This window comes from Camelus dromedarius, chromosome 7 (assembly GCF_036321535.1).
Source record: "Camelus dromedarius isolate mCamDro1 chromosome 7, mCamDro1.pat, whole genome shotgun sequence".
NCBI lineage: Eukaryota > Metazoa > Chordata > Mammalia > Artiodactyla > Camelidae > Camelus > Camelus dromedarius.
In genome coordinates this window covers 71,749,421-71,777,383 of record NC_087442.1, presented here as the reverse complement: position 1 = coordinate 71,777,383, position 27,963 = coordinate 71,749,421, and the positions used below count along the sequence as shown (strand labels likewise).

At 34.5% G+C, this 27,963-nt stretch overlaps 1 protein-coding gene across 7 annotated transcripts in view; it reads left to right on the top strand.

Annotated features, from left to right (window-relative positions):
• The window catches only part of LOC105100373 (platelet glycoprotein 4), a 73,399-nt gene extending 46,412 nt beyond the window's left edge, over positions 1–26,987 (top strand). For all 7 annotated transcript variants that reach the window (XM_031454775.2, XM_064487637.1, XM_064487639.1 and 4 more), the window contains exons 5-16: positions 7,376–7,536; positions 11,521–11,668; positions 12,105–12,284; positions 13,845–13,936; positions 15,907–15,953; positions 17,719–17,788; positions 18,886–19,073; positions 20,006–20,124; positions 21,073–21,146; positions 21,685–21,739; positions 22,571–22,735; positions 26,050–26,987. In XM_031454775.2, the coding sequence (XP_031310635.1) occupies positions 7,376–7,536; positions 11,521–11,668; positions 12,105–12,284; positions 13,845–13,936; positions 15,907–15,953; positions 17,719–17,788; positions 18,886–19,073; positions 20,006–20,124; positions 21,073–21,146; positions 21,685–21,739; positions 22,571–22,735 (1,299 nt within the window). In that variant the 3' untranslated portion in view covers positions 26,050–26,987. The remainder of the gene's footprint in view (positions 1–7,375; positions 7,537–11,520; positions 11,669–12,104; positions 12,285–13,844; positions 13,937–15,906; positions 15,954–17,718; positions 17,789–18,885; positions 19,074–20,005; positions 20,125–21,072; positions 21,147–21,684; positions 21,740–22,570; positions 22,736–26,049) is intronic.
• Positions 26,988–27,963: the final 976 nt, after the last annotated feature.

Genomic DNA, 27,963 nt, shown 5'->3' with positions numbered 1-27,963 from the left:
CCATCTCCTTCCTTGGAATTCCCAGTTTTCTTGACATTATTTTTAACATAGTTCAGTAGAGACAGACAGGCAACGGTGAGGTGAGAGTTACCTAACAGTGTGAGAGGGACTTGCCTTTATTCAATACCCTTTCTGTTCTATAAACTGTGCCTCCCTTCTTCTGTGTGTATCTTCTGTGGAGAGAGAACAGGACCACTTCTGACACAGACACTGTAACTTACCTTTCGGAAAAATCTTCAGAACTGAAAAACCACAATAATCTTTCAGTACACAGCATTTGAAGTTATTTTTTCTGATATATAATTAATGACAGTAGCTGAGTACTGATGATCTATTTTTTCTTATTATTCAACAATATTAGACTCTCTGTTAGATGCCATGAGAGTGCTAGCATCTATTTAAATGTGAAATATTTATCTCATTCATAATGGCTAATCCCAAGGAAGTAAGAGTTTTGAGACATCAGAAATTTGCTTTTGTATACAGGCTAAGAGAGAATAAAATATTTACCCCAAGGAATACAAATTTTAACTGGGGAAAAGCATATTGTAAAAAAAAAAAATCCTGTGAAACTCCAGAATTGAATTTTAAAGTGTATAATATGGGAAATAAGTACTATTTAGAAAGAGAAATTTATCACAGTTTTCAAAAACTTCAGGAAGAAGGTGAGACCTGAGTTTGATTTTGAAGTATAAAACTTTGAATGTATATAGAGGACTGCAATAAAGGTGTCAAAGGACTGATTAATAGTATGGAAAAAGTTGTGGACATGTAACTAAATGTCATAAAGAGGGAAGGAAGAACACAGAAAATGTGCCAAAAATATAGGGTTAACAAGAAAAATAATTAGAAGGACAGCATGGGGTAAGATTTAGGAAGCTTTAAACATCAGGCAGAAGACTATTAACGTAATGATGTGATAGACAATAGTATTTGATGTATGTGTTCTGGTAGGTGTTAGATATAACAAAGTGTGCATTCAGAGATTTTTTTTTTAATGGAATTGCAGTCAGTTACAATGTGGCAATTTCTGGTGTGCAGCATAATGTCCCAGTCATGCATGTATATACATATGTTCATTTTCATATTTTTTTCATTGAAGGTTATTAGATATTGAATATAGTTCCCTGTGCTATACAGAAGAAATTTGGTTTTTTATCTATTTTTATATATAGTAGCTATCATTTGCAAATCTCAAACTCCCAAATTTATCCCTTCCCATCCCCTTTCCTCCAGTAACCACAGATTGTTTACTGTGTCTGCGAGTCAGTTTCTGTTTTGTGGATGAGTTCATCAATGTCCTCTTTTTTATTTTTTTTAAGATTCCTCATATGAGTTGTATCGTATGGCATTTTCCTTTCTCTTTCTGGCTTAGTCCACTTAGAATGACAATCTCCAGGTCCATCCAAGTTGCTGCAAATGGCATTATTTTATTCTTTTTTATATCACTGTGTAGTATTCCATTGTATAAATAAGTATTCCATTGTATAAATATACCACACTTTCTTTATCTAGTCATGTGTAGATGGAGATTTAGAGATTGAAATCAAATATATTATATACTAATATACAATACTAACATACTATACACGAATATACTAAATAATTTATTTAGTCCTACAGAGAGCTTCATATATACCAATTCATTTAATTTCACAAATATCTATGAGTAGGTACTATTACTTATCCCATCTTACAAGCACAAGATCTTAAATCAACTTGCCTACTCATCTAGCCAAAAGGAAGAAGAGTTTCCAAACCTCAGCAATTTGAAGGCAGAGACAGAAGATTTACACACTCTTGTTCTCTTTAATTCTACAACAGAAAGTGCTGGAAACTGAGGAGACCCAAAACAAGAAAACCAGGCAAAGCTATATAGGACATGAGCACTTTCAAGGAGAATTTAAGACTCTTTTAGAAAGATCTTGGCACAATCTGTACATAAAAAGCACTCTGGTGTTGTGTGGTGGAGTACGTAAAACTGCTGGGTGAGTGATGCAGTTGGTTAGAGGGACTAAATAGGGAGAGAGAGGAGTAAAAATAGCAAACTGCAAGATGTCCAGTTGATGTACATTACTCATGGAAATGTATACCTTAGAATAAAAGGACAGGTTTCATAAGCGTTTTGATATGAGCATCAGTGTATATTTCAAAGACCAGAGCTCAGAGATTTGATCATTAATATAGAGATTACAGGTAAAACTGAACAGTAGATTTGCTTCCTAGGGAGTTTGAATGTAGAGACAAAAGAACAGAGGACCTGGCATACAGTAGGAGTCACATCTCTGAATCTGTGTAATTCCAGAGAGCCAACTGTCTAACCCCTGCCTCAGGAGCATTTAGGCTAATGATGTTATTTTACAAATACATACAAGTTTTACTACTGGTCAGTTTTTGTTTACCATTGAAACTCATTACAGATTACTTGCTTCATCTAATGGACTATTACCAAGTTGGGAAAGTTATTACCTGTATATGTGCCATTAAAAAAAAAAAAAAAGGACTGAAAGTGCTTAATTCAAAAAGATGAGAAAATCATCTCATGTTATCATCTAATTTTTAGAGGGCTGGGACACTTGATGCCTTCCAGTTTTAAAAGATGGTGTATCCTGATACCAGCATCTTAAATGGCCTGATATAGTCCATACATTTTACTTTATATATATGTATATTTCTTTATTCTTTATTTCAAAGGAGTGTTTTGTAGGGACTTCATGCTTTTCATAGATTATAGCTGAAAACTTTCTTACCAGTATTTTAGACTATGATTCCTCGTAGATTTGTGTGGAGCCAGCAGGTTTATGTAATATTGCTAGAGAGACTAAAAGTCAATGGTATGAGCTGCCATGAATGTGAAATTTAGAAACGACCAAAGGACTTTAGAAAAAGGTCAAAGTTCTGCCACCATTTACAAAGGACAATTTATCACTTGATATTGTTAATGCCATTCAATAACGTTTAGTGAATATTGTCTAACATAGGCAATTTTACCTATATTTTAATTTAATTTCCCTGTGATATCAATGGTAGAGCACCAACAAGGGGATTAAAGATTCTTTTTTTCCCTGTTAAAAGACTAATGTTCAGTGATACCATCTTTCAATTACACCATCGTTTTCTCCTCCCATTCTTGAATATTTTAGTAGCTTAAAAAATGCTTTCAGATAAAATGAATTGAAACAATAATTATTTGTTTAGTAAAATGATTAAATTTTAAATCAGTAGTCTATATTTACTAAAAATCTATTTGTGTTAATTTCATAATATATGAAAGTGTTTCATTAGAGTATTTCCAGATAATGATAAAATAGTTTGTACATTTTCATAGTGTCTAAACGCAAAAAAATGCCTGACGTATAGGTTGTTAAAGATGGTAGAATTGGTTTTAAATTTAATGACAATATATGAGAACATGAAACAATCTAAAACAAATTATAAATTTAAATAGCAGTATAAAAATGGATTAAACATTCATATATTTGCATATTAACTCCAATACTAAAGTCACTTAAAATGTTTTAAGAAATAGCAGGTCAGCATGTGTAATTTTCTTCCTCCAGCCAGATTTAATATTAATATAGTTAACTATGCCAAATACAAAATCTCCCATTTTAGGTTCTTATGTAAACTCTTGGTGGCTAATTTCCTGAGTTTCAGAAACATTAAATCTAAAGTGTTCCACCAAATTTATTCTGGGTTTTAATTGATGTCTTGATAATCTGATAATAAAACCACTTTCTGAATCTCAGCACATGTCACTAATACTCTAATTCACTCTTTCTCTCAGCATGCACACAAATGTGCAAAATAGTCATGTATGAGAAAAAAAACTTAAACACTGGAAAATTGCTTGTAACTGGTCCTAACAGAACAAATTGTGGCCGTGAGTGGAAAGGATGAAAAGTATTTTCAGCATGTTTCTGCTTTTTAGGGAAGTTTCATGTCACTGGATACAGAATAAATTTAAGAATGATTCAGTAGCAGAAAAAGATGTGTTACAGGATTTTACATGAGGTATTGCCACATGACTGGTTTAGACAGTAATGCTATGAACCAAGTAGTTAAAGCAAACTGGAAAGTAAATGAGATAAGAATTCTCCCTCTGAAGGGTGGGCAGGATTTGTATAATAATAGCCAGTATTTACTAGATGCTTGCTTTGTGCTAATGCTGTTCTAAGTGCTCACATTTATTAATTCTTGTAACAACATATGAGGATAAATATTTAATTACACCATATTCCACTTAGTTTGACATTCAAAAATACTAATTTTATAGTTCAACCTATTATTATTATTATTATTATTCCCATTTTACAGATAAGGAATCTGAGGTCCAAAGAAAGTAAATAATCTTCCCAAGGTTAAATGGTTAGCATTTGGGGATTAAACTTACAGCCTCTAGTTTCATTATTAACCAGTGCACTCTAGGTTTTGAGTGAGAAGCCAGTATACTTTGTCTAATGGAGACCCGGGTAAGGAAATCTACTCATAGATTAAAATCTGCTGTATGTGATGCTGTCTCTTGGCACTCTGTAAGATGCTTGAGAAATGGGATGATATATTTTCTACATATGTGCTCTATATACACTTCACTCATTGGAGATACCAGAGACATTTTAATAGTTACACTAAATTTGCCTGTCATGTTGATGAGTACTGCTTTTCTGTAACAGCAATAATCAAGTGATCATGTGACTAGATAGAAAATATTACCGTCCAAATATCTGCTTTCAAATTAATGTAGCAAAATAGAAGTTTCAAGGTAAATGGAAGTTTTAACCCAGCTGGAGACTCTGCCATGTGAGAGTCACCAGGTTGGAATCCAGCTGTTACCAGATCTGGAGAGTCTGAATGCTTAAAATCAGGGACAGATTTTTGTCCCTGTAAACAAAAACTGACCAGATGTACACATCAGCCAAGTGAGGGGATTTTAAATTATATTACTTTTCTTTGCACATAATTTGTGCTGCAAATTTAGTGAAAGATTTGCAAAATAGGCCAGATAGTCCAAAGTCCATTTGAAATCAAACTTCAATTCACAAAGGACATAAAAACTTTTGCTCCTTTTAAAATTAAAGGAACTTATGACATGTTTAGTCTTGGTTTTGAAGGAGGCCTATACGATTTTCAAGTACACATGATAGTGTTAAGAGAAATGAATTCCTATTCTGCCTGCTTCAGTATTTTTCTCTTTGTCTCTGGATCATGGTGTTATGGAAACTACACAAGGTTAGAGTGAAAGGCCTGATTCTCTGTTATCTACTACTAAACTGTCATACAACATTGAATCAGACATCTTTTCTGTAGGACCCACTTCTACCTCTAAAAAAAGTGGATGGGGTTAGATGACTCTAACAGCTGGTAATTCAGTGTGTTCTGTTCAACTCTTTGTGTTTCAGCTTTCCCATTTAAAAAAGTATCTCCAAAGAAACAAGTAAAGCAAAGTGATTCATGGCTTTTAGAAGAAAAAGGCATGCTACACTTACAGTGTCTTTAGAGTTAGGGAGTTTTCTGTCCTGCCAAGTACATTCTATCACAGTCTCTTTTGAATTCTGTAAGCATTTATTTAAGACGTACATGATAAATAATTGATATAGTATTAGTCTTTAAGATTCTTATACTAAGAGAGTAATCATGTGTATGTGTGTATGGTCCTGTGTCTTTTCCCCTCATAGTCTCTTGAAATGGGTAAATTAACATAGCTTTCAGCTTCCATATGGATTTCAGCTTCTATACCCTGTACAGTGAGGGTAAACCCTTTACACTTAGAAAACAGCCATAATACTTGACCTATATGCACTTTTTCTTAATTTTGGCCTTGCTGTGGAAATAGACTTTTTAGAAGTAAGTTTCTCAAGTACAAGTGTTGGAAAGAGTCAGAAGGTCTCACATCACTAGCAGCACCAGTGGACCCAGTGTGAAAGGTTGCAACAGCACAGGATTTTGCAATGGTGTCTCAGCTGACGTCTGTCCTTCTCTAAGGAATGCCTTTATTCTCTGCATTAAGCAATAAGTATCCTGAAGATACGAAATTTAGTTTGACCTCTACCAAGTAGGTGCAGAGGTGACAGGAAAAAAAGACAGTAAAAACATGATGTAAAGAGGACTCGCCTAAGGGTCAGAGACTAGGATGCTCATCATGACTGTACTTCTACGTGTTTGCCGGGTTGCCCTTGGGCCAGCCACCTGGGTTCTCAGAGCCTCAGCATGCTCCACTAGAAACATGCTAACGCTCACTGTCCTTTCCTGACCCATCATTCCCTGAAGTGATGCTCTCAGGTGAAGGAACAAGCAGGTCGGCCTGTTCCTGTACCATGGGTCTTCGGCTCGCTGTCTGTGGAGGACTCTCCTCCTCTCCCTCTGGCGCACCAGGCTGAGTGGGAGTTTTACACCTGGGCGCCCGCCCACGGTTCTCAGTTGGAAGCACTGCCTGCTGCAGAGTCAACTTGTCTGCCTTAGCTACTGCAGTTTCACAGACTTCCTGCTCAGAGAAAGACTTGGAAGGAAACCACGAGAGCATCTATGATAAAACTCCTCATTTTACAGAAAGCAAAACTGACCTGAGGGATTTGATGACTTTCTACTCGTTCCCACAGCTCCTAAAGCACAGGAGAGATTTCTAATGTCGGGTTTTCTGATTGTGTCACTGGTCTTTTTTCCACTTGTCTATCTTCACTACAGGGGGCATCAATGATCTTTAAGGAGTAAGACAACTTCCTTATTTCATTCTTTTATCTAAAAAGTGGTAACCTAATAGTAATGAGTTAGACGGCTGTAATATTTGGAAACAGGGACTAGCAGGTTTTTGCAAATAGTATATACTGAGACTTAGGAAAGCCACATGGAGCAGGATTTTAAAGGGGAGAAGTCAAATTTGTATTTTTCCTAATTTAACAAATGGTAAGTCATCTTCCCCTGAAGTGTTCAACTTTTAAAGAAAAGGAAAAAGCTTCTAATACCACTAGATTTTTCTGAGTTTTTCTGTTTTGCCTCCTCAGTCCAACTGAGGGCAGAAGAGAATTTAATGTTTGACGTGATAAGAATTTTTTGGAAAAAGCTTTAATAAAATTTGCTTAATAAAATGTGTTCCAAACTGTCGCAATACTGCCACAGGGTCACTCTAAAGCTTGCCAGTGGTTGGCCTTGAAATCAGCAGACATGTCTGCAACATCACACCCCTTGTAAAATGCTGACTGAAAGAATGTATAATAATTTGTTCAAAATAGTTCTGCTGAAAGCGTGTGACAAGGCTGTGAAGGTTCTCACTGACAAGGCACTTGAGCTTGGTCCCTACATTGACTAACTACAGGTTTTAACCTCCCACAAGTGCCCATATTTACTACAAATATGTAACCCAAACTTTTTCCCCCCATAGGAAGTTGTCCTGGAAGAAGGTACAATTGCTTTTAAAAACTGGGTTAAAACAGGAACAGAAGTTTACAGACAGTTCTGGATCTTTGATGTGCAGAATCCAGAGGAAGTGAGAGTTAACAGCAGCAAAATTAAAGTTAAGCAAAGAGGTCCTTACACATACAGGTGAGTCCCCACAACAAAGTGGCACTCTTTCCTTGACTTCATGTATTTCTGAAAAAGCTTCCATTTGACAAATGTCATAGTATCAAAACGTACTTTGTATTTTCTTGTCATTAATATATATTGAAATACTTTGTTTCTGCCTATATAAAATCCTAACCTAAGGATTTAACTAGTAAAAGAGATACAATTTCAGGAAGAAAATTATAGTTTTACCTTTGTGGCTTATATTCACAAGAATTTTAAATATACATGCTAAATAGAAAAAAAATCTATCAAAATTTTAAAAATCAAAGTATTTTAGAAGTCCTAAAGTTGAATGTGTTGGTTATAGGAGTGGATCCCACTGTGTGGCTCCTGGACCAGCAATATCCACATCACCTGGAAACTGAGCAGAAATCCAAATTCTCAGGCCCCTCTTAGATCACATGAATCCAAGTACTCTTGGTGTGGAGCCCAACAAGGAGTTTTACAAATACTCGCGATGATTTCAGTACATACTCAAGTTTGAGAACCATAGCATTAAGCTGACTTTACATAACTACAATACCTGAAAAGGATTTATGTTCAATCTTATTTCTGGGTCATATGAGTGTTTGTCTATTCAGTAGTTTCATTCTTACATTTTCTCCAGTACTGAGACTGAATTAATAGTTTAACACACTTTTGAATAGAATCATAGAATATCAGAACTAGGGGGAAAATAATGAGGCAGAAGTTTTCATTTCATAGATTAAAAAAAAAAAAAAAAAAAAAAAAACCTGACCAGGGGACTTGAAATGACTTGTCCACTTTAACACAAACCTAGGACCTGATAACTCTGACTTTTGTGTACATTTTCTCCTAATTAAATTATAAACTATGCTTTGATAGGAGAAATGATTTAATTCAGGGGACTATACATATGTCTTTTCCAACTATCAAAGTAAGAAAAGGGGAGACTGAGGTGCTAAAATTACTAACCTTATCCAAGTATTAGGAATATATTTATGATATCCATATGAGAACAGAGTTAAGTCTTACTGGATCATTTGTTATTACAAATGTAGATTTTCCCCTCAAGAATAATTACAACTAGTTGTACACTGTGATCAAGTATTACCACAAAATTTCACATCTGGAATGATTTCTTACAGTTCACAGTATTACTTTCTCATCTGTTTTGTAATCCATAATTACATACTTTCTTTGCTTTCCGTGCATTAATATGTTCCTAGAGTGACAACTCACACTCAAACACAGCACATGAGACATAAGCCTCAGAGAGGCCTTGGTGGCTGTTCTGTCCTGGTAATTATCCCCAAGTCTCCTGTCTCCATGCAGTTGTCTGGGACAAGTCACAACTCTGTGAAAGATAATTTGGTTTTCATTGTTTTTAAAGAAAAAAAAAATCTCTGGAAAATATTTTTATTTTTTCATGGTCATATAGTTACATTATGATCAAAGCCCTGTATGACTATCTTGTTCCAAAAAATGTTGTAGCTATGTTGTATATACCTATGAATATCTAAGACTCACATATGACTTAATAAGAATCTAAGCATAATTGTTTAAAATAATACCCTGAAAGATCTGAATGCCTATGAGAAAAGAAAATAGTTGTTAGAATTTGAAAACTCATTGTGGTTTTTTGTTTAATATTTATTTTCTGTGGAGGGCCATGTTTTTACTTTAAAGGATAAATTGGGGAATGGGAAAACATACAACAATCAATCCGGTTCTAGTCCTGCTCTGGCAGGTGCCAGCTACTATCCATTTTATTCTTTAACCTCTCTCTCTAAGAGATGGAAGTGGGGGTGGGTGAGATGTGATTCACTTACTTACAGGGGCAGTGAGGGAGGGCTGGGGAACAGAAGGAGGATTTACAACTAAACTATAGAAACAATAAACTCCTATTTACATAACAACGTTAAAGGGATTTATGATCACTTATAAGTCATCTTGTCTCATGGTGTCACCAAAATGGAGATAGTGTCTGCTTGGATGCCTTAAATAATGGGAAAATACCTTTCAGCAATAGTTAATAGTTTCAGAGTCGTCCATGTGTGGAACTGAGTCTGCCTCCCCATAAAATTATACCCTGAATTCATTTGAAATTGGAAGTGGAGGAGGATGTCTCTCCTCAGTGAGAACCACAGGCTTATTTGGCTGCTGAAGTGAGCCTGATGGAAATTTGACTGACAAGCTGTAAAATGGGTCAAAACATGAAACTGCCCAGATTAAGATCTGAATTATATACATTCCAGCCTACACCAGCTCTCTGAATAGCCAGTAATTCCTTCACAGTATTCTAAATCCAACATAAATCTTTTTTTTTTTTTAAGTTACTTTGGCAGTAGTACAAAGAAAGCAATCTTGGGCTAAATCTGAGGCAAATTCCTGCCTTTAACCATATTAATCAACACTTTCTAAAACTTGCATATATTCTAATTTTTAAACAAAAAATTGAGTGATTATATTCTCTTTTTTAAGAGTACATTCTAAACGCAGCCGTCAGTTTAAAGATTATTCTGTTAGTACCATCTACTGGTATAATGTTGTAAGTACAACTAAGTAAAGGAATTTGGGTCACGATTCTTTTGCTATTTCAATCCATATATAGATAAATATTCCTGAAAATAAAAGGGTTGTAATTTTAAGTGTTAATAATATGTAATCTAATTTTAAAATACAGTTATCTAAGAGAAAATAGTAATTGAATAGTAATAGACTGTCCTGGCTCTTCGTATGTCTCCAGTACTCCAAGAAGAGGAAATAATAAAGTTTTGATGAAATTATATTAGAAATAAAATTTAATTCTATCTTTTTGAGAATTCCCTTTTTAAAGAATATGAACAATTAATTTATTCATTCAAAAATATTTATCGAAAACTTAACATGTACCAGACGCTGCTTGGGTGTACAAAATACTTATTTACCTTATCGGCAGGGATTTACATTTTTATTATACCTAGTCAAAATCAGGTGTGGTTTTTCTTGGTTTGTTTTGTTTTTACATTTCAGTCCTATGTTTTTTTACATTCTTAAGTTAGGTAACAAAAGACTATTAGAAACTCACACCATAGACACTGAGATATATGACAGCAATGAATAATGCATGTATCTTATGTCATCTCAGTAAATATCTTGTTCTTGCAAAAGATTTTTTTACCTAAACATCACCCTTCACCATATTCCTATAAAGTAGTTGGTACTTTGCCTAGAGATTTTAGAGTCAGGAGCTTAGAACTAATGAGGATACAACACATGGCAAGGGATGGAGGGGAAATGATCTGTAAAATGGAAATTATATTCCATTAGTTCTCTTTAATTCTCGTTAAAATACTAGAAATGATGGACAAGCCAGTGCTAGGAAGGCTGTGCACTTTGAACACTCTTTCTAATATAAGAAAACATGCTGTTACCATTCTGCTACTTAAACCTCTCTCCCATCCCCTGCTGACCCTCCAGATAAAAGCTGAACATTTGAGTATGGGACACAACACTTTAATATTTGAGATCTTGTTTATTTCAGTGGCTTTATTTCCTATGACTCTCCTTACTTGGGCTCTGTAAACCAACCTTACTGAAACGTGCATTTCTAAAAGTACACCATGTTCTTTTTATCTTATACTTTGTACCCTACTTTACCTAACTAAACTTCGATTTGTCATTCAGACACTTAATGTGGAACTGTATCTTGTCCATTATCCCCACCATGACTATCTCAAGCCAGGGTTTGAACCTGTTCTGTTTTTTCCCACAGACTGTGTAAACTCTAATAATAACACATATTCCTTCTCCCCTGCTATGCAAACCTAAGAACCCCCTTCTTGTTAATTTGCTAGACTCAGGATTGGCTTGTTTATCATTTTAATCTACTTGTTTAGCATAATTTCTGACATAGGCTAGGTACTCAAAAATTATTTGCTGCATGCATGAATGGCATTTGAGAATCAATGTTCACTTGAAACAATTTTTAAAATTTTATTTACTTCTGTTTTTCAGAGTTCGTTATCTAGCCAAGGAAAATATAACCCAGGACCCTGAGACCCACACGGTCTCTTTCAGTCAGCCCAACAGTGCCATCTTTGAACCCTCACTATCAGTTGGAACAGAGAATGACACTTTCACCATTCTCAATCTGGCTGTAGCAGTAAGTATACAAACAGCAAAATTACTTGTTTTGAAATATTCTATAATCCAAAATAATCTCATGATTACAACTCTTATTAGATATTATTTAGTCATTTTTATGAAAGTGTGTTCTTATGTCATTAATTTGAATTAAGATCATTTGGAAACATGACAAGATCATATAATCAACTGAATTACATGACCACTTAAAGTGCACCATTAAAAAGGTAGGACTTACCTTTTTAAAGTCTCTTCCCGTGGCTCACACTAGGCAGATAAATGTAATCATTCAGAGATTAGGAAACATTACACTCTTAGTCGTGGCAAGATTTTGTAGTAATTTAAAGAATACAGTTAAAATTGTTCTATCAAACTTATTTCTAGTATTTATCCATTTATTTGTTAAACACCTGACGCTGCAATTGATCACTTAAACAGTGATTGTGTTTTTGTAGGCTGCAGCCCACCTCTATCCAAGTACACTTATTCAAGGATTGCTCAATTCATATATCAAGAAGTCCAAATCTTCTATGTTTCAAAGAAGAACTGTGAAAGAACTATTGTGGGGCTATACAGATCCATTCTTGAAATTGGTTCCATACCCTATTGCTACCACAGTTGGTGTGTTTTATCCTGTGAGTACCAAAACTGAATGTTGCTATTGTTACTTTAATTGGATAAATATAATGGCATTGGCAATTTCATAATTCTATAGTTTAATGTACTAACCCTATTTGTGATCTGGGAATACATACTCTGCTTTTTAGAAAGTCTCTATATCTCCATGGATTTAGCTTTTCTTGGCAAAATTCACTTACCCAAATCTAACAATTAAATTTAAAATTCGGAAACTGAGATTTAATAAGATTTCTACTCATCAATAAATATCCACTTGTTTAAAGTTAGTTTGTAAATTGGTAAGGTTTTGAACATTGTTTTCAGTTTTCTTTTCCTGTCAAAAAAAATCCAAGTTTAATACCATATTTTTATTTGCATTATATATATTCACGTCATCTTCCTTCTCTAGACCTCTTACAAATTCGTTTTAATGTAAATTTAAGTTAGCCAAAATTGCACATGAGACTGATACATCAGCAATGTCATATTTTCATAGAATTAGTTGATAAGAACATTTGTTAATCTACAAATATCATGAAATGGCAGTATGAAGATGAAAGAAAATGTGAACTTGGTGATGGTATGTAGTTACAGCTTAATGTTTTGAATTATAAATAGGACAAGATGACTCCTCAGTTGATATTTTGAATTCATTTGGCACTATATGTGATATTACTTATATTCTGCAGTTCATTGTTGTATTTTACATTTAGATGGATTTCAGGGTTGCAGGGTTATATATCAATTAAATATGAATGTACAGTAATTTCAGAGATCAGAGATTCAGTAACTTTTTTTTTAATTGAAGTGTAGTCAGTTTACAATGTGTCAGTTTCTGGTGTACAGCATAATGTTTCAGTCATACATATACATACATATATTCCTATTCCTTTTCATATTCTTTTTCATTAGAAGTTACTACAAGATATTGAATATATAGTTCCCTGTGCTACACAGAATAAACTTACTATCTATTTTATATATATTAGTTAGTATCTGCAAATCTCGAACTCCCAATTTTTCCCTGCCCATCTCCTTCCCTCTGTGGTAACTGTAAGTTTGTTTTCTGTGTGTGTGTGAGTCTGTTCTATTGTAAATAATATTTTTTAACTCAAATACTCTTAACTCTTTCCTGGGCTAATTCTGTTTTTAATTTTGTGTACCTAATCTTCAGTAAGCACTTACTAGAGATCATGACATTTAGAATACTTCTAGAAATCTGTCATTGTTCTCATAGGTTTTGTTCACTATCCCCTCACCTCAGTGTGATAACAGCAGTGATCAAAATGGCATTTCTGGCTTAAGGATGACAGAGTGCTGGAGCTGGGTCATGTCAGCTTCTGATTGTTGTTTTCTTCCTTTGTCTCAGCATCTAGCACTTATTTCTAGGCACCTGTTAGAGTCTACCTTTTTAAAATGTAAAGACCAATCATTTAAAAACTTTATTGCATATATATTTCATATCATGTAAGTTAATTATGAATAAGTAGTGTTTGACAAATGTTAATTATATATTTTATAACACAGAAAATATGGCTTGTTCTAGAGGTAGTGTTTTTTTGTGCATTTCTTTCCAGTACAATAATACTGCAGATGGAGTTTATAAAGTTTTCACCGGAAAAGACAACATAAGCAAAGTTGCCATAATTGACACATATAAAGGCAAAAAGTAAGTATCCAGGTAAACTCTGTGTGTGTGTGTGTGTGTGTGTGTGTGTGTGTGTGTGTGTGACACTAGGGGACTGTAAGGCAGGTAAGTGGTTTAGTAACAACTGCTAAGGCACAGGCACCCACCTGTGGAACACAGCGGCCTGTATCTCAGCCCTAGGAACGAACTCCTGTTGTGCCAGGCGTTATCCCTTTAGTTGTGACGACTGGCCACACCAGTACAGAGCTGCCGAGTACCAGCCCCACTTGAGGGTTGACCTCTATGCACAAGTTCTCTTACCTAAAGAAATCTAAGGGGACTATTTCCATCTCTGCGGCATAACCAGCACTATCACGTACCCATACAATTATGTAACCACAAATGGAAAGGAAGACAATCAACACATCAACTCTTTGTCTAGCAGGTAGGAAAATATATCTTACTGTTTTTTTGTTTTTGTTTTTTTTACTGAGCATGTCAAATAAAAATTGTTTCTTCCAGTGACATGATGTAATGTGTCTATAAAGATGGAAGCTCAGTGAATCCATGCCAGTGCTTTCATGATCTTCTTCAAAATCTTCTCGTAATAGTTTTCTATATTGCTAACACAGCTTTTTAAAGACTTTATCAATGCAAAAATGGAATTAGTATTTTATGTTCTAAAATTTACATACTAAATTTGAAAATAAAGAGCCTGCCTCCTATGAAGTAGTAACAGAATGAGATATATTCATAGAGCCAGGATTTCCTTTCATTCCCCAGCTCCTGCCTGTTCATCTGTCTAAAATAGGAAGAACCCCAATATATATCAAGAAAATCTTTTTTTTCTCAGAGTTAAAATGTGTTTTAGAGCAGTTATTTCCTGACAAGAAGAAAGTAATGAAAGTCAAAATATATGAAATCTTTTTATTAATTAACCTCACGCTAAGTCCCTATCTCAAAATTGTATACAACAGTTAAATACTTCTGTATTCCTTTATCTTGTATTCCTTTGTCTTCTGCAGAGACCATAGTCACATATATTTTATAGAAAAGTCTAATGGAGGAAAGCAAACACTTGTAAATACTCATTTCAGGGGAAATCATATCACTGTCTGGTGAAAAACATGAGTATTTCCTCCATTTAAATATTACAGAGAGGTTTTGAGAAGAGTTAGTAGGTGCTCCAAACTTGGGTAAGAATTTCACAATAAGATTATGCTAAGGTTAATTTAACTGATGGCGAGACTGAGCATGATTAACAGCTTATGTTGTTTAAAAAAGCAACAGCGTGCCTTGACATCTTACTAGATGGGTTTTTCACCATCCTAACATACCATTTTTCCGTCATCAAAAACTGGCTAAGAGTACAGAGAAACTATCACTACTGTTGTTTTTATTGTTTCCAGATATTTTAACATATATCTTATGTAGATACCAGAGTATAAATGAGTAAACTCTGTCCTGCTTTAATGCCAGCTCATACAAGAGTTAAAAGGGGGGAGAGTATAAATCCATCTACTACACGTTTCCAGTCTCTATTGATCAAACATCTGCTTCTCTTTCTTTCCTCCTCCACACTCCCCTCTTGTCCCCAGTTACCCACTTAATATTTTCCTCCAGTTCAGTTTGAACACTCAACGTATGACACAATCCAGTTTTCCCACTGGGGAAAAAAACTTTCCCCTAAAAGATCTAAATTTCTGAAATGTATTTCTCAATGCTCTTTTCTGCAGAATTCTGTCAGTTCCAAGTTGTTTCTAACATTTGGCAGTTTTTATTTTGTAATCTGGTCACTTAGTGGTATCAGACATTTCATTCATCTCAACAAGATGAAAACTTCAAACAAAACATAGACCAAATGATCTAGAACATTTCTTAAACTTAGTTTGTCATGTCTAATCAATATTTATTATTTTAGTAGACGTAATGAATCCTAATAGACAAAGAAAGTAATGTGAGAAAGTGTTCTGGAAATGAGAATGTTAATTTTCTTTTCTTTAATCCCTAAGGAATCTCTCCTATTGGCCAAGTTATTGTGACATGGTTAATGGTACAGGTAAGGGAAATGTTTTGTGGTAATAATCACAATGGAACCACCTCCTTTCTCCCCACATAATCCACCACCATACCTACACTGTTCTGGAGGCTGAGGGTAAGCAGTTACCTCTCTTTATATCCCTCCACCATAATGCAGAGTGTCTATTCTGGTACAGGCCTAGTAAATGTCTGTCTAACATGATGGGATTTCTGAAGATTAACCACTGAGGATTAGCCTTTACTGTACTACTGGGGAAATGTTCACTTTGTAAAAACTTGACTTAATCAACTGCTTTCCTGGCCACAAAATTAAGGGGTTAGAAAAACTTAGAGTAGTAGTTACTGTTTACATCTTTTGTAAATACTCTAGGGATGATAAGTTTTAAAACTGAAAGTTTTTAAAAATGAAGATATTACAGAAGGTAAAACGTATGTCCAAGTGGAGCTTTCATATGAGGTAGAATCAGTGAAGTTGCAAGACAGGGCCACACAGTTGGAATAAGATGGTCAGAATGAGAGAGTGAACAGCAGGAACAAAAACAAGGTGAAGTACTAACCAGAAAAATGTATGCAAAAATGTACATTCTGAATTAGACTTGGGAAGAAAGAAGGTACAGTGAGTCCATTTACAGATCCAGCTTATTTTTTTTCTTGAAGAAAAGCAAAGCATACATATGCCTATTAGTTTAAGAATTAATGTTTTAAAAAGCAGTGGAAATTGAATACCATGAGGTAATTAAAATCAAAAGTGAGCTGTCAACTATTAAGAAGCCAAAGCAGAGCATAATGTTTACAAACTTGGTGAAGCAATACTTATAGGAAAGTATAATATATTGTTATACTGTTAAATTTCATTTATCACAAGATTATCACAAGAGTGTAAATGAAATGTAGTAAGATTCCAAGGTTGGCGCACTTACCAGAAAAAGAACATGGTATTCATAACTGAAGGGTGGGTCTTACCGTTTTCATCAAATGAATTCAGTGGTGGGTCATTTTGGTGATACTCATTTGTGGAGCAAAGGGAGGAATTATCTAGTTATTTCTTCTCCTATCCAGTGTGTGCCATGGATCTTAACCATAGTAGAGATTCAGTAAACTCAACAAATGCCCTTCTATTTTGATGTATACATTTTCAAACTATTTGCATGGAATTCTGTTTAGTGAGAGAACTTTAATAAGTGATTTAAAAAATATTAAACAGCCATTAGGCAGATGAATGACTATCAAAAGTAAAAAACAACATTTACCAAAACAGGAGTTGTAACTGACCCTGAAGGTAATAAAAGTGCACTCTACTGATAGGGTGGGGGCGTTCTAAAACCAAACACAATCCTTGTTTTAACAACATGTGGTTTTGCTATTGTTTTTTTAAACTCTTGTTTAAGGAGTGGGAACATTTAATATGAAATTGAGTACCAGTGAATGTGTACAGTACACAGTTGTTGAATATCTGGTAGCTGTTAGCCATACATCACAGTTAAGCACTGGAACTCTGCTAGAGCAAACAAATATTCCGTAAGTATCAAGCACACTGACTGGATTTTGAGACTTGTTAACTTTTATATTGATTACATGTTAAAATGATACTTTGGATGTATTGGGTTAAAGAAAATAGAACTGATGCTTTTATCATTTTAAAATGTGGCTTCTGGAGAATTTTTAAATTGCATATACAGTTTGCATTATATTTCTATTAACTATGCTGGAATCAAGATTTCTAGATTTGTCTGGGACATACACACTACATCTAATCCTTTGCCCCTGGCCTGATTTTTAAACAGATGCAGCCTCCTTTCCACCTTTCGTTGAGAAGACCCGGGTATTGCAGTTCTTTTCCGCTGACATTTGCAGGTAAGACAAAGACACCCAGCTATTTCTCCAGCTCAGAATCCTTCCCCCAACTGACAAAACACAGACCACCAAGATCACACTCAAAAATCAAGTTATTTGAGAAAAATAAATTTACGGAAGTTTTTCTTGATAGATTAAGAATACACACAGTATGAAAATCATAGTGTGTTTATTAAGTCTTTAAAAAATTAACAAATGTAGAAGTAGTGCAAATCACTCTCTTGTCATCTTTAAGCAAGAACTATTTTTTCTGTCTTCTATTAAACTAGTAGTATGTTTAATAACAGTCAAGTCTAGAAGGGCGTGCCCAAACTTTCTAAAGATGTCCAGAGATGATATACCATTGTCACTATGTTAATGTGCTCTACTGACACTACAGCACCTGTTCAAGTTTATGGGTCAAAGCTACCACATAAGGATTGGCACCCACACCGCTGTGTTGAATCCTAGCCCTGTTTCTAAACTCTGCATGGTGTGGGCAAGCCTTTAATATCTCTGAAACATTTCCCTATCTGTAAAACTGAAGACAGGAGCATTTCTTCAAATAGGGATATCTGAGGATTAGAAAAAAAACATGTATTGAGCCCCAGTACGTTGCTGAGATTATGGTGAACACTTGGGAAATGATGGAGGCGTAGGAGACATTTATCAAACACTCACATGCACATACCCCACCAGGTGAGCAGCCTTTCTCTCCAGGGTTAAGTTTTAGAAGACTAAAATTTTATTTTTATTTCACTTAAAGTGGACATAAATGAAGGATTTGATGGAGTCATATAAATATTGAATCTACAGAGGAAAACTATGAGAAATGTCTTCTGTATAAATATTCCAGGGTAGTTCAAAAGCAGGTAGTATTCTCAGCTTTTCAAAACAAAGGTCAGGACACCTCATACTCAGGTATTGAGTTCTGGTATGCTTTAAAATTTCACAAGATCTTTCTTTTCCTAAGAATTAAGCAAGAATTCTAAGATTATATCCAATTTTCATAAGTTAAGGCAATAATATAAATTTAAAAATAGGAAAAAAACACCACCACCACTCTCCAGAGTGAAGTTCTGGTTCCCAGAATGAAGCTTTCTCTTCCCTGTCTTTAGGTCAATCTATGCTGTGTTTGGAGCCGAAATTAATCTGAAAGGAATCCCTGTGTATAGATTTATTGTTCCATCCATGGCTTTTGCATCTCCACTTCAAAACCCAGACAACCATTGTTTCTGCACAGAAAACGTTATCTCAAAAAATTGTACATTATATGGTGTGCTAGATATTAGCAAATGTAAAGAAGGTAAGTAACAGTTCTTAACTTCACAATCCATGGCATAATTTACAGTCTTGTTTAAAATGTAAATTTACCCTGGATTCCTTACCATCAGAAATTTAAACTGAAAAAGCAGTAAGGGGCAGATAATAAGGCTGGTAGTAGGGTAATTTTGTTTTAATTTTTGTACTGCTTTGGCAAATGTCTCTTTAGGTCCATTGCCCACTTTTTGGTTGGGTTATTCTTTTTTTTTTTTTTTTTTTTGAGTTGTATGAATTCCTTGTATATATTAGATATTAAGCACTTATGGCATACGTGGTTTGCAAATATTTTCTCCCATTCCATAGGTAGCCTTTTCATTTTTTGATGGTTTCCTTTGCTGTGCAGAATCCCTGGGCCCCATTTACACACAGGGTAAAATGAAAACAGTTCCTAAAATACACTTGAACATCTCAACTTACCCATCTGATATTGTGGTGACTTTTTCTACCTTAGAAAATGATAAATAAAAGTATATTTTCAGTATGTCTCTGAAATAAGAACTGACTCAAACATGAAATCTGGAACGTATCTTGTTTTGCTCACTTTCTTCATACTAGAGTGTATAAGAATAAAGAAAGAAAAACCTCTTAAATAAATTCTCAGTCCACAGACATATTACTGCCTGAATCATGAAGGTATATACTTGTAACTTTGTGATCAGCAGCTAAACTTTGTTCATTCCCATATATAACAGACATTAACGGACTGGACGATGCAGAATTTTCTATTTTTTTTTTCGTTCAGTAACGACCAGATGTCAGAATATACCCTGACTTTCATCCCTTAGTTAGTATTCAAAGCCAACTCTGCTTTTTTTTTTTTAACTAAAAAACTTTATTTTCAAGGGAATCTTTTCTACGAGGTATGTGAAATGAGGTAAATGATTTATTTCAGTTGTCCTTAAAACTTGTTTTCAGGAAAACCTGTGTACATTTCACTTCCTCATTTTCTACATGGAAGTCCTGAACTTGCAATACCTATTGAAGGCTTGAATTCAAATGAAGAAGAACACAGGACCTATTTAGATGTTGAACCTGTAAGCAAATACATTATTGATCTGATTTAATATTGCTTTTTAAAAATGAAGGAAAAATTAAATTTTCTTTTTGTCAGTCACATTTATTGATCATATTTACTGTATCAAAATTTTGATAAATTACCTACTTTTATTTGAAGGAAATTTACATTGATTTCTTTTATTGTTGCTTATGAAGTGCCAACGCAATTCAATTTTAGTTTCTCAGCATATGCAACTTTATAAGCCTTCCTGAATTTCTCAAAGGTCAGAAATAGCAATGATGGGAATGATTCTAATTGGCTTAAAAGAATTTGGTATAAATTAAAATTTCATGCTTATTTTACATCTAATTTCTGTGTAAACAAAGAGACACTGGATAGGAGGGATTAAAAAAAGATTTTATGGGTATATGTGCATTTCATGCAAGATCTATTATACTTAGTGCCAAGAAAAACCTATTAGATTTCCTACAGTGAAAGTTTCAACTTTTCATTTATTTGAATATTCTCCTTTTCAGCAGTCAAGGGAAATGCCAGTATTTTAGTAGTCATATTTGACCTGAAATAATGATAGAAGTAGGATTCTAATTATATGGATGATAACACGGATTCTGACTGAATATATATTTGACCATGCATAGTTCAGGATGTAAATTATCTATATGACTAGTTTTCAGTATTATTATTGACTCCCCAAAACAAACTTAATTAAATACCACAAAACTATCTTAATCCTTGAATTAGGCTTGTAAAAAAAACTGTGTGCATGTCTATACATTTGTATACACATAAAATGTAATTTTGGAGTTATATATGTAGTATTTAATATGCCAATTACTTTTTAATACATTGCACAAGTTTTGAGTAGTAGTTTCACCTTAGGTTCTACGTAACAGTAAAACTTAATTTCAGATACATGAAATAATGTTTTTAAAACAAATCAATAATTAGTTTGTTCTCTTTCTAGATAACTGGATTCACTCTACGATTTGCAAAACGACTGCAGGTCAACATGTTGGTCAAACCATCAAAAAAAATTGAGTGAGTCTCTTGGACAGGTTCATTATGATTTTTAATATTTTCTTGTAAGAATGTGACTATATTCATGAAAGTAAGTGGAAATAATACAAAATTTAAAACAACTTGGTTTAATGTCATTAATTATTAAATGCTTATAACTTTTGAATTGTAACTAGTGTGTATTGAAATGGTATCAGCACATACTTTGGAATGAGTATTTTTGGCACTTCTCATTTTGCTCTTTGCCCAAATATTTCCATAACAATTGTTTCTACAATTCATATTTTAATTTCCTGAGTATAATTTGTTGAAAGGAAAATACATGCTTAGAAAAAGTTAAATATTTAGAAAGCTGTATTAGAAAGATTTGAGTGAAAGATGTCTGAGAAAGATCTCTATTAAAACTTAGTCAGTGACTTTTTTTCCCCCTGTAATGAATCATTTAAGTTGTAACAGCCAATGATTTCTGAACATATATTTACAATGGTAAATTACTAGCATTTGTCATACATGTGTTATTAGTATATATTTTCATAATTATTTTCAATGTATATTACAGAGCATTAAACGGTCTGAAGCATAACTATATCGTGCCTATTCTTTGGCTTAATGAGGTTAGTATTTTTATCTATTAGTCACCAAAAACATTAACCTTCTTTATATAGAGAGAAAGCTTTTGATATTTGAAAACTGAGTCTATATGTCTAGTATTGGAAGTTGTATGTGTTTCCCTTGCCCCTATGGGTGAGTTTATATATTGTCAATTATATGATTATTTGGGGAGAGCCAAATCACACAGAAATATCACCTTTCTTTGATTTCAGTGATTTTATTTTAGAAATATAAAAATAATCTAATATGATAGGACATATTTTGTAACGTATTAAACACTTTTTTCTTGTCATAGTGCTCATGTAAGGAAAAGAGCCATGCAAATGTGTAACTCCAGATTACTCAATGTGGATACTGCCGTGCTAATAAAAATCAACCAAGCTTATAAAGACCAGGTTAGAGTAGGTGTAGACAGTTTACGGTATTGCCTGACAAGATATTTTTAGTGTAAATCGTGCAACTGATTAGCCATAGAATTAGAAAATGCACTGCATAAGCCTTTAGAGGATGGAATATGTTGATCCTCTGCCATTTCCCTCTGTCACTAGGTAACAAACATCCTTCGGGAAATATTTCAGTGAGACCACCGTACAGATCACCGAAACCAGTGTATTGAAGAGTGCTACATAACATGTCTGTAGGGAGGGGGACTATGTTTTAGTCGCTAAATATTCTACCTTGGCATTTGTTGCCTTCTTTTGACATGCAAAAGGAATTCCACTGGCTTCTCTTATAGATACAGATGAATAACACCTATATACATCAATGGAGGGTTTTGAGTATTTTGCTGCACTAACCTACCAAATTAATGCTAATTATTAACTTGATTACAGACTGGCACCATTGGTGATGAGAAGGCAGAAATGTTCAGAAATCAAGTGACTGGAAAAATAAACCTCCTTGGCCTGGTAGAAATGATCTTACTATGTGTTGGTGTGGTGATGTTTGTTGCTTTTATGATTTCATACTGTGCGTGCAGATCAAAGGGAGTAAACTAAGTAAGTTTATAATTTAAAAAAAAACTTGTTTTAATTTTATCAAAAAGGGGTTATAAATTAGGCTGTTGATATTTCTGGAAAAGTCCAGGCAACTATGGTTTTTAATGTATCCTTGCAGTTTTGAGCTGCTAAATGTAAATTAGAGCATAAATGAAGACTGAATGAGTAATAAAGCCTATTGGTATTAAGCAGGTCACTGAAGTTTACCTTTATTCTGGAAAGGATAGGCTAAAAGATGAAGTTGTCATTTTTGATAAGTTAAAATGTTGCACAAAAGATATATATGTATTGACACAACTTTTGATTCATCTATCTAGGAACATACCTCCCTATCTTTTAGCCTACCTATCCACCCACTCACCCTCCTATCTATCTGTTTCTTTACCTACATATCCTTTTGTCCAGGTACACACCCTTTGATCCATCCATCTAGGAACCTACCTCCCTATCCACCCACCTACCATTCTTCCTGTCTTTCTCCCTCCATATCTATCTCTTTACCTATCTATCCATTCGTTCAGCCACACACCTTTTGATCCATCCATTGAGGGACCTACCTCCCCACGCACCCACCCACCTTTCTTTTTCTTTCTTTTTCCTTCCTCCCTCCCTATCTATCTTTTTATCCTACCTATCCACCCACCCACCTTCCTATCTATTTGTTTACCTACCTGTCCATTCCTCCAACAACAGACCCTTTGATCCATCCATCCAGGAACCTACCTCCCTATTCACCCACCTATCTATCTTTCTGTCTTTCTCTCTGTCCCAATCATCGGTCTCTCTGTGTGTCTGTCTGTTTGTCTGTCTTTTAGCCTACCTATCCACGTACTCACCCTCCTATCTTTTTACCTACATATCCATTCGTCCAGTCACAGACCTTTTGATCCATCCATCTAGAAACCTACCTCCCTATCCACCCACCCATCTTTCTCTTTCTTTCTTCCTCTCTTTTAGCCTACCTATCCACCCAACCACCCTATCTTATCTCTTTACCTACCTACCCATTCGTCCAGTGACAGACCCTTTCATCCATCAATCTAGGAATGTATCTCCCTATCCACTGACCTTTCTTTCTTTCTCTCTTCCTCCCTTTGTATATCTATGTTTTAGCCTACCTGTCCACCCACTCACCCTCCTAACTGTCTCTTTACCTACATATCCATCCATCCAGCCACAGACCTTTTGATCCATCCATCTAGGAACCTATCTCCCTATCCACCCACTCTCCTCTCTTTCTCCCTCCCTATCTATCAAAAATATATATATGTATTAACTTTTCTTGATATTTTTGGCTAGTTAATTATAAAGTCACAAATAGTTAATTTAATATATTACTGACTAGGAAATTTTTTGTAGAATTAAAAAAAAGTAGATATTTGGGGAGACTGAAATTTAGAAGAAAAAAATGAAAAGGGAAATTCAATAAGCTAGAAATTAATGAAAACTAAAAACTTAATAAATGATAGCGACAAAGTAAGTTTAAGATATGCTATTTTAAAATTAAGGTAACCTTTAAAAATAAAAACAGGATTGCTGAATATACATAATCTGTCCAAAATCAGGATGTGCACACTAGATGTTTAATGTGGAAGTCCTGATGAATGATTACAACTCACAAGCTAAAACAATGTATCAGTCCAAGTAAGTAAGAGAAAAACAATGTTCAACACAGTAAAACCAAATCAGAGTTAACAGAAAAAATCAGGTAAATGTGGACAGATAATGGGCTTTGGAAAAATTGTGGAAGTGGCTCAGGCCTCTGCGATTTAGATATTAGTGCTCGTGACCCCTTGCGCATAAAGAGGAATGAATGTCTGACTCTACCAGCCCTAAGTTGAAGCCTTTCTTTAATACTCACATGTGGCACTGGTATAGCCTGTGGGGGAAATTTTTTACTTCCCCCATACTTTCCATCTGCCCTCCCTTACCAGGAACCTCAAATATATGTATACAATCTAAATCAAGGCCATATTATTGCTATGAAAAATCACCAAAACGTCTTTCTACTCTACTTCCAGTCAGATTATTGACTATCAACTGTCTTACGTAGAAATTCTAGAACAGCCACTGGTAATTACAGAGCTTGTATTATGCAACAGAATTGTGCTAAATATTTCACATGAATTATCACAGCTAATCCCTAATACAATTTTATGACTTTCCAACAGCCAGGAATTCATCAACATCCATTCTGTCTTTTGCAAACATTCCAGAACACAATTTTAAACATGCAAAATTGCCTATATTCCAAGTGTTAATCAGTCAAATTGAAGCTTTAAAAAAATAAGTGGAATATTTGGGCCAGTATTTTTACATAATATAAGATTGAGAGCTTGGGCCTAGAAAGGCAACTCAATCTTTGGTTCTGATCGTTTCTGCCACCATTTACTCACTACAAAGAAGATGGACCCAATTCTGCCTACATACAGTTTGGACAGACTGTATTCAACATGCTAATCTAACGTATTAACATTATAATAAAGGAACTATTGGGTCTCCTTTATGACCTGTCATTAGTCTAGTAACAAGTAAGTTATGATTAAACAAAATAATTCATACGACCATTCATATGATAGATAGAAAAGATTATTCACTGAAAAGCCAAATTACAAAAACTGTTCTAGTGGGAAAATAGGCTTTTCAGAATGAAGTACAGTAGTTACAAATATTTTACTACATTATTCTCTATTAAAATTACATGATCAGTTTCATAGTGCTTAATAAGGCCTGCATGCCAATTATTTTGGGTCTATACATGTCTAGAGTATCTTTGTCAATAGGTAAATTGATTTGGCTTAAACTATGTATTTTTCTTTATAAACAGAGAAAAACATTTTTCTCTGGAGATTTCTTGATATACTAGATTTAGAATCACAGACATAGATTTCCTTAAACAAGCCTCAGTTTTGAGTATTACAATAATTACACCTATGAACAGATTCATAGATAACCGAAAAAATGAGAACATGGATGTACAATAGGGAATAAAGCATAAAATTGTGGAGCTTAGTGGTTTTATTCAATAGGTCATAAAGAGAATAAGCCAACCGTCCTTTCAAAAGTAGTCATATGTACACCTCCAAATGGATGTTGGTCCTAAGAGACAGCACAGAGTGCAAATGCTCATCCGGAGCAGATTTAATTCACTGCCCCACCTTACCTGGCTATGAGCAGCTCTGGAGAGTTGGGAAGCAGCCTTCCATGCATCCTTGAGTGGGAAAACAATGTTATCGTTGATGTACAAATCTGAGTATTACCTGTTTTTCTTCCACCGCTTTCTGATAAGTATTTACCTGTGTTCTACTTTCCAGGAAGCAAATGAGTCTGTACACTTATGCACCAGCTACGTCAGGACTTTCTTCATATCGACCTACAAAATGAAGATTTAATATGCTTTATTTTTTGCAAAACACATCTTATTTTATAGGTGAAGAACTGGCATCTTTTTTTTTTTTTTTTGGCACTGAGCAGCAGCACATTTTTAAAGGATTATTAAAGTGTCATTAAAATCTATACTTTGAACAACAACAAAAAAAGCACCTTTTAAAATTCAACATGGACACACAATTGAATTGATTTCAGTTTCTACCAACCTCACATGAGCATAATCCAATTATTTCTAATTGGTGCTGATTCACTAATTGGTTCCCCGGTGGCAAACTGGGCAGAGGAGTGGACGTGGTAAACATATTCTGGACCATGAACTCTTGTCTTCATCATCAAGGGGAAGTATCACTACCCTCATCAGTGTCCCTGCATACACAGACCCCAGGACTCTCACTACTCTGCATTTCCTGAGCATCACCTATTTTGAAAGACATTTAAGAATGGAAACTCAATGACTGGCCTATGAACCATCTATTATACTATAAATTTCTTTCTCTACGGACTCCTTTGTGCAGTAACAGCAGGCATTGTAACCATGCTCTGTATAACAATATGGGCTTATATTTTTGTCAGTGATTGTGCAAATGGACATGTTTGAGGACTGTGTCATTTTCCACGTTCGTCAGCTCTTCTGGAAATCTGCCCAGATTCTGATCTTTCTACTCAGTTGCATACAACTTATGCTTGGCAACTTCAGCATGCTGTGCTAGTGTTAAGAGATGTAAATGATAATAAAGAAATCATTATGTGGAAGGTGACAAAGAATAGAATGTGCATTAATAGCTATTTGTTGTAATATTTCTTCTTTCATAGTCACCTCAGAAAGATTGGTTTCAATCATTAAAAGATGTTTTTCCTTAAATTCCTCCTGTATTTTGCCTAGTTCCTGTTGTGTCACAAAACATTTACTCTAATTTTCTGTCTGAAGTAGTCTATCTAAATTTTTAGTTCTTTATGAATCTATATTTCCCCTCTGAAACATTTCCTTTTGAAACTTTCTAAATGCAATCTTGACTCCCTTTTCCTAAGCTAATTTTTAAAGCAAGTTGGGAGAAAAGGTAAAAAAGATACTTGGTTTCATCCTTTACAGCAGCCAGACTTAAGTTCTAAATTGTGAAAGATCGTTCCTTTTGATTAGAAAACTTAGTGTTGGGTATCCTGCTTTCTTTAGCAGGGGTTCACTTATTACAGACAGCACTAGTCCTCCTGGAAAGGCTCCCATAGAAAAGGAAGACAGATCACATTCTGTCATGTTTTACACACAGATGTTTACAGGGCAAAGTATTAGTAACTGGTTTATCTGGATATTCAAGTCAAGAATAATTTAGTCTCTTCATGTTAGCTGCTGGGTAAACAAACAAAAGCCCAAACGAAAGTACTACCAGTTTGGAAGGATCTTTAGAAAACCTGAACATACTCGAAACATACTGATGTACTTTCCTTTTATTTAATAGGGGAATACTTTTTCTCTCCCCCAATGACATGGACATGTGAGGTAAGGTCCTAGACATCCTCTTCTGATACTTCAGAATTTATTTTCTTTGCACTAGGATATTTGTGGACAAGTTTTTCTAAGAGAAATATAAAAGAAGTTTCTTTCATTCTTAAACTAAGTAGGCCTGAATGTTGTAAAGTAGAAACTGTTCAAAAGAATTAGATGAGAAATTACATATCCACCTCATGGTAGAACTGTATAACCAATCAGAGTCAAGTTTTTAAGTCTTCATACAGAAATGCATCTCCTAGTATTTAGGTATAAGGAAACAGATTTTGACTTAAGAGTCTTTAGTACTGTTCAGCTAAATACATGTATAGTCTAATCTTTATCATTCCTCAGC